A 19471-nucleotide genomic window follows, 5' to 3' on the forward strand; every position below is an offset into this window, starting at 1 on the left:
GTGAAGGTTTGTTTATTTTCTGCTACTGCTGTAAGTTGAAATTGTATTTTTAGTACTTTAACTTTTGCCTATTAGGCATTACTCAGACTATGAACTATGCCCTGAGCTTCTGGCTAAGATCATATGGAGGACAGGCAGGGCACTTAAAATCTGTCTTAGTTCTTTAATATTACCTTACCTATGCCAAAAAGGCAATATTATACTCAAGAGTCACAAAGGTATAACCAAGTAACCACATGAGACCAAAGTACACAGAGTTTCTAGTCTATTAAAGCCCATGCATCTTCCTGGTTGAATTAAACCAGACATGGTTTTATATCCGCCCAGATGAGAAGTCTGACAGGATTGTGTTGATATGGCCAATTGATGGTAAAGATGTCTTGATAAAGTTTTACTTTTTCTATGGGTGAGTGGAAGGTATTACTTTGAAGTGATTAACATTTAAATTAGATTCTTGTTTGTCTTAACATATTGTAAAGCAAAGCCAGATGTATTTTACTTGTAATTGGCAGGATGTTTACATATAAAGTGCATATATTTCAAATTTCATTTTTAAATTATCAGTTCCTCTTCCCTTTCAAATAGTCCTTATCAACAAAAGCCCCTTCATATTTTGGACACAACATTTTTAAGTCACCTCTGATTTACTTTACCTGGTAGACTCAAGTTAATGCATGTTCCTTTCTATTCATTTCCCTTTTACTTACTGGAATTGTGCTATTATTGAGGAATTTAGTAGTCAAGTTTGGCTCACAGCTTCAATTAATTTTTTTCTTTTTTTTTTTTAAATCCAGAAAGAGTCCCAGACTCTCCAGAAAATGAGCTGAAATCTAGATGGGAAAACCTATTGGGCCCAGATTATGAAGTAATGGTATGTTAAAATGTGGTAATAAAAAACCATTCATGTCAAGCTCCTAACACTGCAGTTTAAAGGAGAGCCCAAGATTAGCCAGTTTGCCTTTATTTTTCCTCCTACCTTCCTTCCCTAGTGGATCAATTGATTTTTATTTTCTTTTTTTAGCATTTTAAGCTGTAGGAACAATTAAGGCCTGCACACAAGTTTCAGTTACTATTAGCAGACACGCAGTTCATGTTGAAAACATTTAAGTCAACGGCAGGCAGGAGAATCTTAGAAGACTTGCCTTTAAATTTATAACCTGTATCAGCTGCTTAAAATTGCTGGCATTTTTATGATTGCTTTTATGATCTGTTTGTTTTATTGTACACTGAAAGGGCTATGGATATTAGTCCTATGTTTCACAAAGAATCTTACAGTTTTATGAGAAAAATGAAAGAATGATTATCAAATGTATTAGAGAGAACAGGAAGTAATTTAGGTTAGGTATAAGTTTATAGCACCAGTGGTCCATTAGACTTCCTTTCACCTGTTATTAGATTCATTGAGTAAGGGATTGATTACATTTCCCCCTATGAATCCATGTGAAAGCAGAAAGCTGTGCTTAGAAAAGCCTCTATAGTGTTCGCTAAATGCATTAGTAATAAAATATTCTATTAAATTTCTATTGTCATTCGTGTTTTCTTACATATGTTTATCATTAGTACTTGTTGGCTGGTTGTGGGAATTTTTTTTTCTCTTCTTGCTTCAGAACATACAACCACTATCTATTGTCAGAAAATTTCCACTGTCATTAAGATAAGTTAAAACATCCATACTCTATTGTTGCTAATTCTGTACTTGCATTTGATACTCATGAATTGCTGCTTCTTTACTTCATAGATTTTTTTTTTAAAGATTTAAAAAATTTATTTATTCATGAGAGACACAGAGAGGCAGAGACATAGACAGAGGGAGAAGCAGTCTCCCTGTGGGGAGCCCGATGCAGGACACATCCCAGGACCTGGGATCATGACCTGAACCAAAGGCAGATGCTAAACCATTGAGACACCCAGGCATCCCTACTTCATAAATTTCAAATGGTGTTTTGTCATTAGGCTATCAATCACCTTTGCAAATAACTTTTTCTACTATTTTTAGTGGCTTGATATTCAAAGCAATTGGGTGTCCCAGTATTTATAAATGGACAGTTTTGGGATGGGCTCTTTTTGGTTAAGATTTTTTCCTCCTTATAACTACATTTCCAAATTTCATCTATCACACAGTGAGGGCATAACATAATGGCTAGAAATAGGAGGCAGAATTCAGGGTTGGGTGGATATGTATATATGTATTTATTTATTTATTTATAGATTTTATTTATTTATTCATGATAAACGAGAGAGAGAGGCAGAGACACAGGCAGAGGGAGAAGCAGGCTCCATGCAGGGAGCCCGATGGGGGACTCGATCCTGGAACTCTAGGATCACGCCCTGGGCTGAAGGCAGATGCTCAACTGTTGAGCCACCAAGGTGTCCCTAGGTTGGGAATTTAAAGTGACAACTTATAAATAAATAAATAAATAAATAAATAAATAAATAAATAAATAAATAAATAAATAAAGTGACAACTTATTCACTAAGGGTTCTTGCTGCTCTGAGCAATGAGGAGCAGAAAAGAGAAACCAGGCAAGATGAATTAATGTATGCATACATTCATGTATGCCAGTATTTCTTATTTCATTTTTCTTCTAGAATCTACTTATGTGAAGTGCAGTACATTCTAGAATCTTAAGTTGGATCATTGTTTAACTTTTCCCCTTCTTCCAGATGCACCATATTTTATTAACAACTTACAGATGCAAATCATCAGTAAAATATTTTGCTTGCTAGGAATTTACTTCTGTGGATCTCTACCACTGAGGCTTAGAACAATAGTTTTAGGCCAGGATTAAGAGCTTTAAGTATTCCATGAACTTCTCACCAGGCCAGGTCTTTCTGTTTGTGTCCTTGCCAGGTATTTCTCTGAGGGAAATGATGAAGTTTGCTGTGGAAAGTCAGATGCTTCAGTTTTTCCAGACTCCTCTCTACTGACCTCACAAACTTTGTTTTAAGGCCTGAATTTAAGAGTAAAAATGATTATACTCTTGGCTTTGTTAAAAAAAAATAAAAATTTTTTATGGACTCCTTAGAGGATTATATTAAAATTTTAGGGGTCATGGATTTTTCACAATAGTGTAGGAGTTTGCTCCTCCCCTTCTGATTTAGCTTCTGAGTAATTTAGGGGAAAAGATAGCTATAGTGAACAGTAACAACAAAAAAAGAAATATTCTCTGAAATTTTACATTATGTGTTTTACTTATGGATTTCAAAAATACCCAAAATAGATAAGAATGCAGATGTGATGGTGTTATCCATATATAGGGTTTATAGATTTTTCTTCAGAAAACCTAAGAAGAAATAAAGTTATGCTTTTATAAATATTGGGGATATTTTTTCTTGCAAATTTAGGTTGCTACTTTGGATACACAGATTGCAGATGATGCTGAGTTACAGAAATATTCAAAGGTAAGCATTACTTTAAAAACTGTTACCAGTTTTTTGTTGTTTGGTGAACTTTCTCTGAGTTCTTGTTGAAGAAATTAAATTTTGTGCTGTGACTAGAAGTTTCCAGAACTTAGTCCTAGATGTTTTCTAGAAATGTGATAGGTTCTCACTGTTAGGAAAGATGATGGTTAGATATGCCTGGGAAGAACATGGGGTGCCTGTGCCACTTTCAGAAGCCAAAACCCTGGTTTGATTGCTTTGCTCACCTTACAGGTAGTACACAAAGTAACGTCCAGAGTGTGTCAGCCTTTCAGACATTATCAGCAGGACTTTTAAAATATTTCCTAAAAATTGAGACCACAAACATAGACTTTAAGAAAATCTTTCAGGTCCAGGTGTTTAAAGGCAGAAAAGTACATTATAGGAGGCATTTTTTTCTTGAACTTAAAAAATTTTATAGTGAGAGTTTTATTTCAAATGGCAAAATGCCAGTTTTCCCCAGCATTTTTATTTTTTTCTCACTACAAATTAATTATATAGTTTCTGTTCCAGATAATCAAAAAGAGGGTATTAGATGCTTAGAGAAGACTTCTTGGCTTTCTCAACAAATGATGAGAAAGGAAAGATTTTCTTGTCAGAATAGTTCCAGAATTTATACTGTAATCCCAAATGGATATATGAGCTAAACCCCACTTAAACTCTGCTGTCACATGCAGTATTCAAAATGAATTCTCTGTGTCGTGTCCCATGAGGGTTTTTTAAGAAGTTATCTCTTTAGATAGTTCTACCATTTCTTTTTCTGAGTATTTATGCTGAATATTTCTCTTCCATAATTTTATTTTATATGGGCTGCCATTTTACACGTGTGAATTTGTAGAGAGTATTTCTTTCTTCCTAAGCCTAACCTGCATCTTGTCACCTCTTTGATGCACCTACGGGGCCAACTGACCAAGCATTTCTCAGATGAGTAATATGAACACATGGCACAACTTATAGTTAATTTTAAATTATTTACAAAATCATCGTTAGAGTAGTCACTAATTAGCAATTCCATCTAACTATGTTGAGAGGGATTTAATTTAAGATGATACTAAGAAATATAAAAACCATACCACACTTCAGTTGTTATTAATCATTGCAGTACAGTTTACTGATTACGTGGACTTTGGAGTCAAACTGCCTGAATTCAAATTCTGACTTATCCATTCACTAGCATGTAATATTAAACTATGTTTCAGTTTTGTTGTCTTTTTTTTTTAAAGATTTTGTTTATTCATGGACACACAGAGAGAGGCAGAGACATAGGCAGTGAGAGAAGCAGGCTCGATGTGGGGCTCGATCCTAAGTCTCTAGGATCACATCCTGGGCTGAAGGCAGGTGCTAAACTGCTGAGCCACCCAGGGATCCCGTTTTGTTGTCTTTTAAAGGGAGATGTTAATAGGGTACTACCTACCTCATTGGTTTTATAGGGATTAAATATACTGTGCCTAGAAGAGTTCCAAGTACATGCTAGGATGCGTCACTATTATTATTATCATAAAAATCAATGATGCTGTCCCCTAAAATTGTTCTTTAATATAGACTAAACTCTTAGATATTAGATATTTTCTATTTATCTGTTTTCCTGTTTTCTAAATTTCCTGTGCCTTATGTGCTGCTGAAGCCCATTTATTGAATTTTTAATTTTAGTTGCTATATTTTTCTATTCTAGAATTTCTGCTTTATTCATTTTTATATTATATTCTTTGGTGGAATTTGCAATTAAAAAAATTTGTATTTGCCATCTTTTCCTCTGTTTCTTGAACATAATTAGCCACAGCTTATAAGGACTTTAGTTAATTTCAACATTTAAATCAACTTTGTATGTGTTTCTATTGTTGAATATTTTCTTTTGTTATTTGATTGTATCTCTCATCATGCTATAATGTAATGACTGTCTAACATTATGGAGGACAACTACAAAAGCTTCAGGTGATGTTATCTTTGTCCAGGAGACTCATTCTTTTTTCTGATAAGGAGACTCTGTGTGTGTGTGTGTGTGTATGTGTGTGTGTGTGTGTGTGTGTGTCTACTCAGCAACTCTGGTAGAAGCACATGGAAAGGCTTTGAATTGAACAGACTTTCAGAACTAATTCATACAAACTCACCTGTGCATTTAGCCGTACATTCATTCATTCATTATTCATTTATCAAATACTTATTGAGGTCTATTTTGTGTCAGGTCCTCTATTGGTGCTGGGGTTTTAGAAGGGCAAACCCTGCCTTACAGAACTTTTATTTTCATGAGGGGAGATAAAAAAAATAAGGAAGTTATATTATATGTGGGATATGTGCCCTGCAGAATTTAAGGCAGGAAAAATGAATAAGGAATTCAGGATAGTGAGTGGGTTTGCAATTTTAGGTAGGTTGACCAGGGAAGGCCTCAGTTAAGATGACATCTGAGAAAGCATTTTAGGAGGTGAAATAAGCAGCCTAATTTTTTTTCTACAGAATATGAACAATAATACTTCTGTTAGAAGATTAAATATAAATATATATAATGTATGTCTTAATATACCTCAGTGCTGATACATAAGAATTGGAAGAATTGTTCAATAAATGGTGATTTTGCTTTCCAGTTGTGTGCTTCATTTTTAGTCTCTAAACTTTCAAAGTCTCCTTTAAAAAAACTTTTTTCAAAAATATTTTTTCAAATTTTTATTTAAATTTCAGTTACCATACAATGTAATATTGGTCTCAGGAGTAGAACTTAGTGATTCATCACTTACATGGAACACCCAATGCTCATCATTAAGTGCCCTCCTTAATGCCCATCACCTATTTAGCCCATCCCCCACCCACCTCCGCTCCATCAACCCTCAGTTTTTTCTCTGTAGTCAAGTTTCTTATACTTTGCTACTCTCTTTTTTCCCCCTTTCCATCCGTTTCATTTCTTAAATTCCACATATGAGTGAAATAATACAATTTGTCTTTCTCTGACTCATTAGCTTATTATGATATACTCTTAACTCCAACCACATCATTGTAAATGGCAAGATTTCATTCTTTTTGATGGCTGAGTAATATTCCATGGTGTGTGTATATGTGTGTGTGTGTGTGTGTGTGTGTGTATGTATGCCACATCTTTATCCATTCATCAATTGATGGATTTTTTGGGTTCTTTCCATGGTTTGGCTATTGTTGATAATGCTGCTCTAAACATCAGGATGTATATGCCCCATTCGAATCTGTGTTTTTGTATCCTTTGGATAAATACCTAGTAATGTAATTGCTGGATCATAGGGTAGTTCTTTTAATTATTTGAAGAACTTCCATACTGTTCTCCAGAGTGGCTCTACCAGTTTGCCTTCCCAACAACAGTGTAGGAGGGTTCCCCTTTCTCTGCATCCTTGCCAATATCTGTTATTTCCTGTGTTGTTAATGTTAGCCGTTCTGACCAGTGTGAGGTGGTATCTCATTGTGATTTTTTTTCATTGTGATTTTTATTTGTATTTTCCTGATAATGAGTGACACTGAGCATCTTTTCATGTGTCTGTTAGCCATCTAGATGTCTTCTTTGGAAAATGTCAATTGATGTCTTATGCCCATTTCTTTTATTTTTTATTTTTATTTTTTTTTCTTCCCATTTCTTAACTAGATTATTTGGGTTTGGGTGTTGGGTTTGACAAGTTCTTTAGAGATTTTGGATACTAGCCCTTTATCAGATATGTTATTTGCAAATATCTTCTCTCATTCCATAGGCCACCTTTTAGTTTTGTTGTTTCATTCGCTTTGCAGAAGCTTTTTATCTTGCTGAAGTCCCAATAGTTCATTTTTGCTTTTGTTTCTCTTGCTTCTGGAGATGTGTCTAGCAAGAAGTTGCTACGGCTTAGGTCAAAGAGGTTACTGCCTGTGTTCTCCTCTAGGATTTTGATGGTTTTCTGTCTCACAGGTCTTCCATCCATTTTGAATTTATTATTTATTTAATTATTGTTTTAAAGTATTTTATTTATTTATTCATGAGAGACGGAGAGACATAGGCAGAGGGTGAAGCAAGCTCCCCGCAGATGTTACTGTCCAGTTTTCCCAACACCATTTGTTGAAGAGACTGTCTCTTTTCCATTAGATATTCTTTCCTGCTTTGTCGAAAATTAGCTGACCATATAGTTGTGGGCCCATTTCTGGGTTTTCTGTTCTGTTCCGTTAATCTATATGTCTGTTTTTGTGCCAGTACCATACTGCCTTGATGACTATAGCTTTAAAAAAAAGGAGGCTATTTTAAAACATTTAATATTTAATTGAAATTTTGTTGTACCAAGGTGTTTATTTCTTTAACATTTTTTGCCCTGGAAGAGTCATCCATAATTGCACTATTTCCTTGTCACATTTAGCTGTTACCTGTATATATTTACATATTTGTAGTTAGTATAGCCATCCTTTTATGTCATGTATGCATGAAAGAGAGGGGATGTGTGCTTTTCTCACATAACATCACACATACTTTTTTCTATAATTTCTTAACTATAAATGTCCACGGATTATTTCTTTATATTGATGAGTTACATTTTTTAAAATCCTCCTGTAATTGCGAGTTTAGTTCTTGACTCAGCAGCTTCTCAGTGCCCCACCCCTGCAATATGTAAAGGAGTCTTAATCCTAGCAGAACCTCACAGATGAGGATACTAAAGTTTGCATAGGTGCAATGACTCACCTCAAGTTTTACAGCTAGATAGTAGCAGAAGCAGTTTAGAGCACATTCATTCATCTCTGAAGTTCCTACTCTGCCAGCACTGCTATCAAGAGTGGACAACAAAATGGAGCCTAGAGCTTTGCCCTCATAGAGCTTAGACTCTGGGTTTGGGTAAGGGCATGATAGTAAACAAGTGAAAAATAACTTGGTAAAATAGTTGTAGATTATTAATAGTGATGCAAAGGATTAAACAGGATTGTGACAGCATCACTGGGGAGGAGAGAGCATTTTGGAGAGATCCAGAGAAAACCTTTCTGAGCTCAGGCTGGAAGGGTAAGGACGTGGGGAGCGGGGACACTGGTGAGTGGCAGGTGTAAAAGCCCTGTGGGAAGATAGGGCCCGCTTGTGGGGAGAATGGGAGAATGGAAGTTGTTTGTTTCAGTGTTGGGATCTAAAGAAGTGAAGAGTAGAATGTTAAATGAGGCTGATGTGGAAGAGCAGGTGCTGCAGGGCTTCCAGATCCATGGTGATAAGCCAGGGCTTCAGTTGCAGTGCCAGGTAACGCCAGTGGAAGGTTTAGTGGTGCAGTGTCAAGATCTGAGGTCAAAGCTGCAGGTTTTTCTTCTGTCTTATCAGGTTTCTTTCTTTTTTTAATTTTTTAAAAAGGTTTTATTTATTTATTCATGAGACACACACACACACACGAGAGAGGCAGAGACACAGGCAGAGGGAGAAGCAGGCTGCCCGTGGGGAGCCCGATGTGGGACTCGATCCCCGGTCTTCAGGATCACGCCTTGAGCCAAAGGCAGAGGCTCAACCACTGAGCCACCCAGGCGTCCCTCTCATCAGGTTTCTAATTAGAAAGGCCATGTTTGTTTGTTTGCTTAAGATTTTATTTATTCATGAGCGAGACAGAGGGAGAAGCAGTCTCCCCTCGGGGAGCTTGATGTGGGACTTGATCTGAGGACCCTGGGATAAGGACTTGAACCAAAGGCAGATGCTCAACCCTCAGCCACCTAGGCTCAGTTTCATGACTATAGTCATGTAGCTGTAGTCATGTTTCATGACTATAGCTGGTGTTCCTAAGGGTCTACCTGTCTTCAGATGGTTACTCCAGTTTACTACCCTATTGCCACCACTCTTGATGACCATTCAAGAAGCACTTGCATATATTTACTGGCCAGTGTTAATAGATATGGTTTTCTTGTGAGGTGGATGAAGTTGTGGGGAAAGAGGGAGGTGAAAGCAATTTACAGTGGCTTGAGCATTAGCTGCACTGCTTCTAGGAAGCCGTTAATCAAGACATGAGAACAGTTTTCCCGCATCTGGGGAGACTTGTACTTTTAGGGATGGCTTTCTTGGCAACTGTTTACTCTTAAGATAATCACAGCACTGTGAGGGAGAAGCATTAAGCTCATTCCAGTGACCTTTTTGCTGGCCATCAATTGTGATTCAGAATGAGCATTAGTAAGATCCCTGGCGTGGGAAACAAAAATAACACGTCCTGTTCTTTGGTTTTGACAAGACAGGCTGACAAATTTCTCTTTATTTCCTTCCTGAATTGTATTCTCTGAACTAAAGGACATTCCAATGTGAATTTCCCCTTCACTCAATACAAGTAAATCTAATTTTTAAGCCAGTGGGATGGACCCGGCCTTCTAAGAGTTGCAGTGTTACCAGTTGATTACCAGGATTGGTTCTTTGCTTTAAATACATTTTCTCCTTTATTTGTCACAGTTACCTATTGGTCAGCAGCTGTTTTCTTCTTTCCAACAGTAATATGTGGAAACTGAGTGTCAGGCAGGTAAAGTGTCTTGCCCAAGGTGATATGCAGCAAGTAAGTGGCAAAACTGGGAAACAAGTCAGAGGTTATCTGGCTTCTATATCTGTGCCATTCTTTTTTCTTTTGAATAAATGATATAGGGGCAAGCCCTAAAATTAAAAAGTTACAGAAGTACATCCTGCAAAAAAATAAGTTACCCTCCCATCCCAGTCCCTTTGGTCTCCTCCCCAGAGGCAGCTACTGTTGTGAGTTCTCAGGTGTGTGATTTTTACACTTTGCTGGTCTCTTTTTTAGTAGAAAGTGGAAGGCGGGCAGCCCAAGTGGCTCAGCCGTTTAGTGCTGGCTTCAGCCCAGGGTGTGATCCTGGAGTCCCGGGATTGAGTCCCGCATCGGGCTCCCTGCATGGAGCCTGCTTCTCCCTCTGCCTGTGTCTCTGCCTCTCTCTGTCTCTCTCATGAATAAATAAATAAAATCCTAAAAAAAAAAAAAGAAAGAAAGAAAGTGGAAGGCACAGGATCAAGTAACTGTAGTAATCGAGGTGCTCAGCTAGGGTAGGTGGCCTATGAGAAACAGGAGCTTTTTCAAAATACATATGTCCTGTTTTGTTCCTCCCAACTATTATTCTAATTCTGTAGTTTATGGTGAGGTCCCTAAAGAAATTGTGATTCTTTTCCTTGCATCACTCCACTGAGAACACTATACTGTTGAGGTATTGTTAAAAGGCCTTCTATTTGCTCAGAGAAGGAGGTGGGACTTTCTCAAGAAAGGCAAAGGAGGTTTATTGGGAGGATGGCCTTTGAAGTGTACCCTGAAGAATGAGTTCAGGGAAATAACTGGATATTCCAGGTGGAGAAAATACCAAGAACAAAAGTAGAACAGGAGTCCTAAGTGCAAAGTGTTAGATCGGTTGTCAAAAGCTCAAATATCATGCAGGCTAGGCAGGTAACCTCAATGATATTTAACATGATAAATGCCAAACAAAACAAAAGGATAAATGCCAGTTGACTCTTGACCTTGGTGTTAGGCACCTAAAAAGAACCTTTGCTGTGTTTCTGTACAAAAGAGTACACAGTGTGTATTTTTTGAATATTCAGCATTAAAATTTTAGATGGGCGAGGGGCTTATGCTATATTTCACTGTTTATTTTTATTTTATTTTTAAATATTTATTTATTTATTCATGAGCGGCAAAGAGAGAGAGAGGCAGAGACACAGGCAGAGGGAGAAGCAGGCTCCATGCAGGGAGCCCGATGCAGGACTCGATCCGGGATCTCCAGGATCAAGCCCTGGGCTGAAGGCAGCACTAAACCGCTGAGCCACCTAGGCTGCCCTGTATTTCACTGTTTAAAAGTTGTAGCTTCATTCTTGGAAAATTTGTTTTTGGGATGTCTGGGTGGCTCAGTGGTTGAGCATCTGCCTTTGGCTCAGGGCGTGATTCTGGGATCCGGGGTCAAGTCCTGCATTGGGTTCCTTGCAGGGGGCCTGCTTCTCCCTCTGTCTGTGTCTCTCCCTCTCTCTCTGTGTCTCTCATGAATGAGTAAATTATTCTTTTCTAAAGTTTGTGTTTTTTTTTTGTATGGTAAAATTAGTAATTCTTTCCCTCTAACTTTTAAACATAAATGGCATTTAACATCTTCAATGTGTGTGTGTGTGTATGTTACAAGAGCCAATCATGGGGTTCTTTCCTATTTTGAGTTCAGCTTTTTGGAAGCATCCTCCCCCATTCTCCTGACATATCTGTTCCTCTCCAGAAGGGTTTTTTTTTACCCTGAAGCAACATCATTTATATTCTCACTTGAGCATTCTGATATCTTGTTTTAGGGTCCTAAAAGTAGAGCTTTTAGCAAAATGAATGAACTGCGGTTTGCTTCATGACAGGTCTCTCCACTCACAGTTTGAAGGACTCTAGCTTGCTAGGTCTCATTTGATCTTTGTCATTTTAGCACTGATAGTAAATCACACAATGGTCATACTTTACCTTGGATGTATTTCCTTGTATCTTTTACTTGTCACATCAGGATCATGAAAATCCTGCTGCTCATTAACTTTGTCAATTTAAATAGGACCCCTTGCAAAGCACATTGAATAAGCATCAATAAAGCATAACATGGGATGTGTGTGAAGGCATCAATCATCTGTCTTTTGCACCCACTTCTGTCATTTTAGCACTTTCTGCTCTCTCTCTAAGAACTCAGAATACCAGAGGGGTGGACAACTGAAAGAGAGAGATGAAATGGTTGATTTGTTTAGTTGCTAAATGCAGCTGGGACAGGTAATTAAACAGTCCTGCTCCCGCAGAGAAGCCTGCAGCAATGTAACATGAAGTCTCAAAAACCCAGCTGTACTCAGATTTAGATTCAGAACTAATATTAGGTAGGCCTCTTTCAGATTGACAGATTTCGTAAACATCATTTCAGGTTTATTTGTTCAGCGTGATTGAAGATGGAGCATGTGTGTTTAGTTCATGGTTTAAGTTTCTAGGGAGCATGTGCTGTTTACAGATAACTGAGAGAATAGCCTATAAGGGTATAGCCCTCTGTCTGGAAGGTGAGGGATTCCATGGGTGACCCTCTTGCTGTTCCTCTATGCTCCAGCCTATTGCTGACTTGAGCTGTTGCATGAATGTGGTGGGGAGTGGGGTCAGCTGAATGAAAAGCTCAGGATTAGTAACAGGGGCTGAATGAAGGGATTGGATCAGTTCCCTCCGTAATCCTTTAATTTTTTTATGGGGGCATATTTTTAAGTAGGTAGCAACAGTGTGTTTGTAAAGCAGTGTCTTTTAATTTGGGCACTTCCATGCAGAAATTGCTATCCCCATCTACTCAGTTGCTCGAACAAAAATTTAGTAATTACCTTTTTCATTGACCTCCCACAAGCAGAGCCCCCCAACAGGCTCTTTGTAGAGCTGATGAGATCTTACCCTTCTTTTTTTTTAAGAGACTTTATTTCTTTATTCATGAGAGACACACAGAGAGACGCAGAGACACAGGCTAAGGGAGAAGCAGGCTCCTTACAGGGAGCTCGAAGGGGGACCAGATCCCAGGACAGGGATCACGTCCTGAGCCAAAGGCAGACAATTAACTGCTGAACCACCTAGGCATCCCTTACCCTTCAATTCTTATTGCAAATCTCCCCATCTCTGGGAAGCCTACCCTGACCAATTTTCCAAAATAGCCTCCACCAGTGGTGTGTAGTATCTTGACCCTCATTAGTTCCTTCATAGCATTTGTTACAATTAGTAGTTATTTGGTTTTCACTTGCTTGTTGGCGAATTGTTTTCTTTGTTGTTGTTGTTAAAGATTTATTTTTTTTGAGAGAGAGAAATTGAGAGTGTGAGCAGGAGGAGGGGCAGAGGGAGAGAATCTCAAGCAGACTCCCTGCAGAACACGGAGCCTGATGCAGGGCTCCCATCTCATAACCCTGAGATCACTTGAGCCAAAATCAAGACTCAGACACTTAACCAGCTGAGCCACCCAGGTTCCCCTGTTGGTGAATTGTTTTCTTTTTTTTTTTTAAATTTTTATTTATTTATGATAGTCACAGAGAGAGAGAGAGAGAGGCAGAGACACAGGCAGAGGGAGAAGCAGGCTCCATGCACTGGGAGCCCAATGTGGGATTCGATCCTGGGTCTCCAGGATCGCGCCCTGGGCCAAAGGCAGGCGCCAAACCGCTGCGCCACCCAGGGATCCTGGTGAATTGTTTTCTTACTTGTTTGTATTTGCCTGCCCTCATGCTTATTTATTATCTGTATTTTATACTAGATATTAGTGCTGTGGGGGGTCAGGACTGTTTCATTCACCTGATTCCAGATCATAACTCAAATCCTTGCATACAGTTCATTTTATATCCTATAAATATATGCTAGATATCATGTCTAGACAAGATTGTAGATTGGTGGTATATTGGTAAGTGTCTAGCTCTCAAAACAACAAAAGAAATAAAAAAAAAAGCAACCCAAATTTGTAGCATTTACCAGTATCTGTGGTGTAAATAGTCCAACCATGGCAGATTTCAAGCTACCAAAATGACATCACTGAATACTGAATTGGGAAACGATTCACAATAGCACTTCATCATTTCAGATTTCTCTGTGGGAACAGAGCTAATTAACTACCTTCCCCAGCTTCATTTAGCAACTCAACAAATCATCCATTTCATCTTTCAGTTCATCCCTTCAGTAGTACATAAAGAGAGTATTTAGGTTTTAGATAGTATTTCTACTGTACATGTATAACAGATAGAAGTCTCTTAAAGAAGGTAAAGTGTAAAAATAACTAGGAAGTGATGGATTTTGAGTGCTTGTTATATTTATTTTTAATATCATTTATTTAATTGTGGTTCACAGAATTTAATTTTTAGTGATAGCTACATTTAACAGCTGACTTGCAAAATTCCTGAAAATTGAGCAATCTCTTCTTGCAAGCAGTCTTCATACCACTTGAGATGACCTATGGATGGATGCACTGACCACTCTTTGCTCCATAACAAAGAAAGGGAGAGAGGAGGCAGAGATGGGTGGGTTAGTTCTTATTACAGAAACATATCTCTCCTTTTATTAACCTCCTACTACTAAAGAAAAAACTAAAAACCAAACATCAACATTAATAAGGAAACATGTCTTCTTCTGGTTTGATATACATGATTTGGTACAATGACTACACAAGACAATGAGGGGACAACAGTGAGAAATAGGGAAATCACAGACGGGACAAGAGTAAAATCAATGTTAACCTTCCATTTAGAGCACTAGAACATCTTCTTGCCAGAGGTAGTTGTAGATTCTGAAGTGCTTGGTGGTCAAGAGCACTTAATTTTCAGAAAATTAGCCCAGGGCCAGAAGTCCCTCATGCCTGTTTTAAGTCATTGAGGTCTTGGTGTGCTGGATTGCTTACCACTTCCCATTTGTCTCTGTGTGTATAGTGGGAAGGAAATGAGCCCCAGATGATGTCTGGAGGAAGGCCTGTAGAACTCTGGGGACTCAGTGGATGACTAAGGGGAGGTGACAAGTTCAGAGATGAGGGATCTTAGAGAATAGGAAATATGAAGGAAAGAGCCATGTTGTGGGTGCATTGCCATGCTGTATAGAATTTTCTCCTTATCAAATATATAGCTAGAGGTGGGTCTTGTATTTTTAGATAAACAGACTATAGGTAGAGGAAATATAAATCATAATTAGTACCATTTACCACATTTGAGTTTATATAGCCACAATGAGAAATCATGAGCTCCATCTTTAAAAGTTAAGAGAGTAGAGTTTGGTTAGTGCGTTTGACCTTTGCTGCCAACAACACCAAGTCTCATCTCTTTACTTTGACATTGGCTAGAGTTTCTTAACCCTCAACTCATATCTGAGCCCATATGAATCCTTCTAAGCCAATAGCATCAATCCTAGGATGGAATAATAATTGCCTTCCTTATTACATACCTACTGTCCCTCAACTAGAAATTGTTCTCACTTAAGTTGGTGAGATGGAAAAGGAGTTCTCAGTAAGATGGAAAAGGAGTTCTCAAGTGACATATCATTTTTCATAGATTAGTTCAAAAAAAAAGCATTTAATGAGTCCATGTTTAGTGCCTAGTACTCTTGTAGGGCCCGAGGTTATAGAGAGCAGAAGATATAGACTTTGTACTCGGGGATTAAGCAGAAAATAGGGATTCTCAACACAGTAGGTCGTGAGCTGTGATAGAGATCTGTACAGGGTGGTCTGGGACTCCAAACAGAGGCACAGTAACTCAGATATCAGGAAGGGCTTCCTGGAAATGACACTGCCTTGGTATTGAAGTGTAAATGGAAAGTAGGTAATAAAGAGGAACTAGAATGTTCTGGGAGATGGGAAACCCTGCAGAGAAATAAAACATGGAATACATACTGGGAACTATAGAAAGTTTGGAAAGCCTGCTACTTAGAATGAAGGCAAGACTTTGTACATCTATCTCTCCATTCCTAGGGAATCTGAAAGGAAAAGAGGAGTGAGGACAAGAAGACAATTATTCATATTTTATTGGTGGCTAGTTTTCCCATTACTGTCCTCTCCTGGAATCTTGGTGATCTTATTCAAGAGGTGGGGTTTTCATGTCACAATAATACTTGATGGAGGATTAACAGCTGGATGTGTCTTTGTCACGTTTGATGTTATTGCTTTGTGTTTTGCTACAGCTGCTGCCCATTCACACTCTGAGGCTTGGCATGGAAGTGGATTCCTTTGATGGACACCATTATATCTCTTCAATTGCTCCAGGTGGTCCTGTTGATGCACTGAACCTCCTGCAGCCAGAGGATGAACTTCTTGAGGTAAGGTTTCTGAGAGATAAAAGACACAGAACAGGAATTTCTAAGTTGTAGGAAAATGTATTTTTACAAGAAATTCACTGAGTTACATTACAGCCCATGTAATGTGAACTACTGAAATTGAAAAATACTTGGAGACTATCTTTTCAAGTATACAACATAGTATTGTTAATGATGGTCTCCAAGTCACCGTAAGAGTAGATCTTAAATGTTCTTACCACACACATATACACCAAATGGGAACTATGTGAGGTGATGAATGTGTTAACTAACTTCAGTGTGAGAGTATTTCACAATATAGATGTATGTCAAATCATCACATTATCTACCTTAAACTTACACAATGTTATGTCAATTGTATTTCAATAAAACTAGAAAAAATGAAATAAAGGCAAAGAAAAATACAGCCTATGTAATGATAAGGAAAACAGATAATATGCTTTCAGTTCATTTTCCCCATCTTTTAGGACTCCTCAGATGTCCTTTTGAGTGCTTTATTTAAGTGATTGAGAAAGAAGCTAATGTCCCATTTTAGTTTGATAGCATAATTAGGTTTTTGTATTGTTTTGTTTTAGCAAAATTCTTTCTGAGAGATGAATTCCTACCCCATGTTTGCAGCATGTAGTCACATTTATTTGCAAGTTTTATTGGTTATATTTAAAAGAGTTAGGCTAGCTGGATGACCTCAGGCTCCCCAGCCTTCTTTACTTAGAGCAATTCTAGAGTACTTCTACTCTGGCATGACCTTGAGAGATTTTGTTAGATTGAATAGTTCTAGAGCTAACATAACAAGCAAACAGCATTGAATCTTCTAGTTTTACAGACAGGAAAATAAAGCTTTGATTTTCCCCAGCTTTATACACTTATAGCATGAGGACTTTAATTCATGTTTTCTATCTCCCATTTCACTGTTTTTTCAAATATACTATTTCCTAAGCTCCTTTAAAAAAAAAAGTGGAGAATGGTCAAACCTAGAGAAGGGTATGTAAAAGGGTTTTGCCAAGAGTTGGGAACCACAGTAGCTCTAACTTGGGTTTAATAGAATCAACCTCATAGCTTTAGCCAAGATTAGACTCCCATGGGCCTTGATTTTAGAGATGTCTTTCTAAAGTCTATGTTTACTCAAAATGAAATGACAGGGATAGCAAATGGGGTTGTTTTTGGATGCAACTGCATTTTTTAGCAGTGTCTGGCCACCCAGAAAAGTATGTTCAGAATTCTGGGCTGATTTTGAGGCCAGAGGGAAAGCTGCTATGACTGGTTGTTAAATTTTGTCATAAGCATGGGAGGGCAAGATATTGGAGTCCTGTGTTAAGATGTAGTAAATTGCTGATTTTTAGAAGTGCTCAAGGACACTGGGTGTCATGCTATATGTTGGCAAATTGAACTCCAATAAAAAAAAAAGTGCTCAAGGAATCATACTGGGATGCTTATTGAGGAATAATGCCTTTGGGTTTTACTGCATGACTTAAGGGATTTTTGGTTTTTGTTTATTGTTTTGGTACTGAGATCATATCTTTCTCTTTTGATTGCCAGGGCACATACATAGCTTTATGGATATCACACATGATAATCTATAGATTAGAGGCTATTTCTGTACTGTGTAGTTTTTAGGTATTAAGAAAAGAGATATTTTTGTTTGGAGAGAAGTGGAATTAGTGAAAACCAGTTTGATTATCATTTTTTTTGTGAGGAATATACATATATTGTATATGTGAAACTAATGTAATGTGACAGGTTAACTACAATTTAAAAAATTTTTAATTCTTGTATTTTAATTTTAATTCTATTAAAAAAGTAATAAACTTTTTCTCCAAAAAATATGCATATATAACATAGAATTTACCATTTTAACCACTTTTAGTGTACAATTCAGTGGCATTAAGTATGATTAAAAACTAGTATGTGGTAAGTGATAAAGGATTATTGGCAAGTATGAAGGAAGTGTGCATGATCCCAGCCATCAACTGAGTCCTCTGTGCTTTAGCCAAGATTATGATCCCATGGGCCTTCCATCTTGTAATGGAATGTGGTATAATAAGGGTAGTATACTTACATTCTTAAGTATAGATTTCTGGTGAAAAAACTGGAGATAGGGAGTGAAGCACAGGTTTGAAGTCAGAAGAGCTGCTTCTGTTTTTAAATTTCCCACAGCTTTACATCATGTCCTTTGACATGTTACTGAATTTTTAACAGTTGTTTTTTTATCAATAGATGCCTGTCTCACCATGTTTTCGTGAGGATCTAATGGAGTATCGTCAATGTAAACTCTACTTGAAAGATTTTACTTATTTGAGCGAGTGTGAGCAAGGGTTGGGGGAGGGCAGAGCAGAGAGGAGCAAAGGTGGGGGAGGAGGAGAAAAATCTCAAGCAGACTCCACCCTGAGCGTGGACTCAGGGTTGTGAGATTGAGCGTGCAGGGCTCAATCTCACAACCCTGATATCATGACCTGAGCCGAGATCAAGAGTCATACACTTAACTGGCTGAGCCACCCAGGTATCTCTTAAACTTTTTTTTTTTTTAGCATACAGTATTTTAATAGTTTCAGGCATATAATATAGTGATTCAACAATTCCTACATCACCGAGCGCTCATCACAAGTGCACTCCTTAATACCCTTCACCTATGTCACCCACTCCCCATCTACTTCCCCTCTAGTAACCCTCTGTTCTCTGTAATTAAGAATCTCCTGCTTGATTTGTCTCTCTTTTTCCCCCCTTTGCTCATTTGTTTTCTTAAATTCTACAAGTGAAATCATATTTGCTTTTCACTCACTGCCTTGTTTCGCCAGCATTATACTCTCTTGCTCCATTCATGTCATTGCAAATGGTAAGATTTCATTCTTTTTTATGGCTGAATAATATTCCTGTGTGTGTGTGTGTGTGTGTGTGTGTGTGTCCGTCCATTAGTCAGTGGACACTTGGACTGCTTCCATGATTTGACTATTGTAAATAATGCTGCTATAAACATTGAGGTACATGTATCCCTTTGAATTAGTGTTTTTGTACTGTTTGGGTAAATACCCAGTAGTGTGATAGTTGGATTGTAGGGTAGTTCTATTTTTAACTTTTTGAGGAACCTCTGTGCAGTTTTCCAGAGTGGCTGCACTCATCCATGTAACCTTTAAAGCATTATCTCACTGTGAGATCTTGGCAGTATTATCGCTGTGAAAAGGCATAAACAATCTTTATGGGATAAGATGAATGAGGATTGAATGAGGTAATGTAGTGGGATAATACTTGTACAGTATTATGTATTCTGCAAATGTGTACTGTGTGTGTTTTCTAATCACAAAGTCTGAATGATTGAGACTTGATAGCACTTAAGAGGGTCTCAAGTAGGAGGGCCC

General features: G+C 37.9%; 1 protein-coding gene across 4 annotated transcripts in view; it reads left to right on the top strand.

Moving 5' to 3' along the window:
- PATJ (PATJ crumbs cell polarity complex component) overlaps positions 1 to 19471 on the top strand; it is a 354647-nt gene that overhangs the window by 52376 nt on the left and 282800 nt on the right. For all 4 annotated transcript variants that reach the window (XM_055305729.1, XM_055305727.1, XM_055305728.1 and 1 more), the window contains 3 exons: positions 795 to 871; positions 3346 to 3402; positions 15990 to 16124. In XM_055305729.1, the coding sequence (XP_055161704.1) occupies positions 795 to 871; positions 3346 to 3402; positions 15990 to 16124 (269 nt within the window). The remainder of the gene's footprint in view (positions 1 to 794; positions 872 to 3345; positions 3403 to 15989; positions 16125 to 19471) is intronic.

The sequence above is a fragment of the Nyctereutes procyonoides genome, unplaced genomic scaffold (assembly GCF_905146905.1).
Source record: "Nyctereutes procyonoides isolate TBG_1078 unplaced genomic scaffold, NYPRO_anot_genome, whole genome shotgun sequence".
NCBI lineage: Eukaryota > Metazoa > Chordata > Mammalia > Carnivora > Canidae > Nyctereutes > Nyctereutes procyonoides.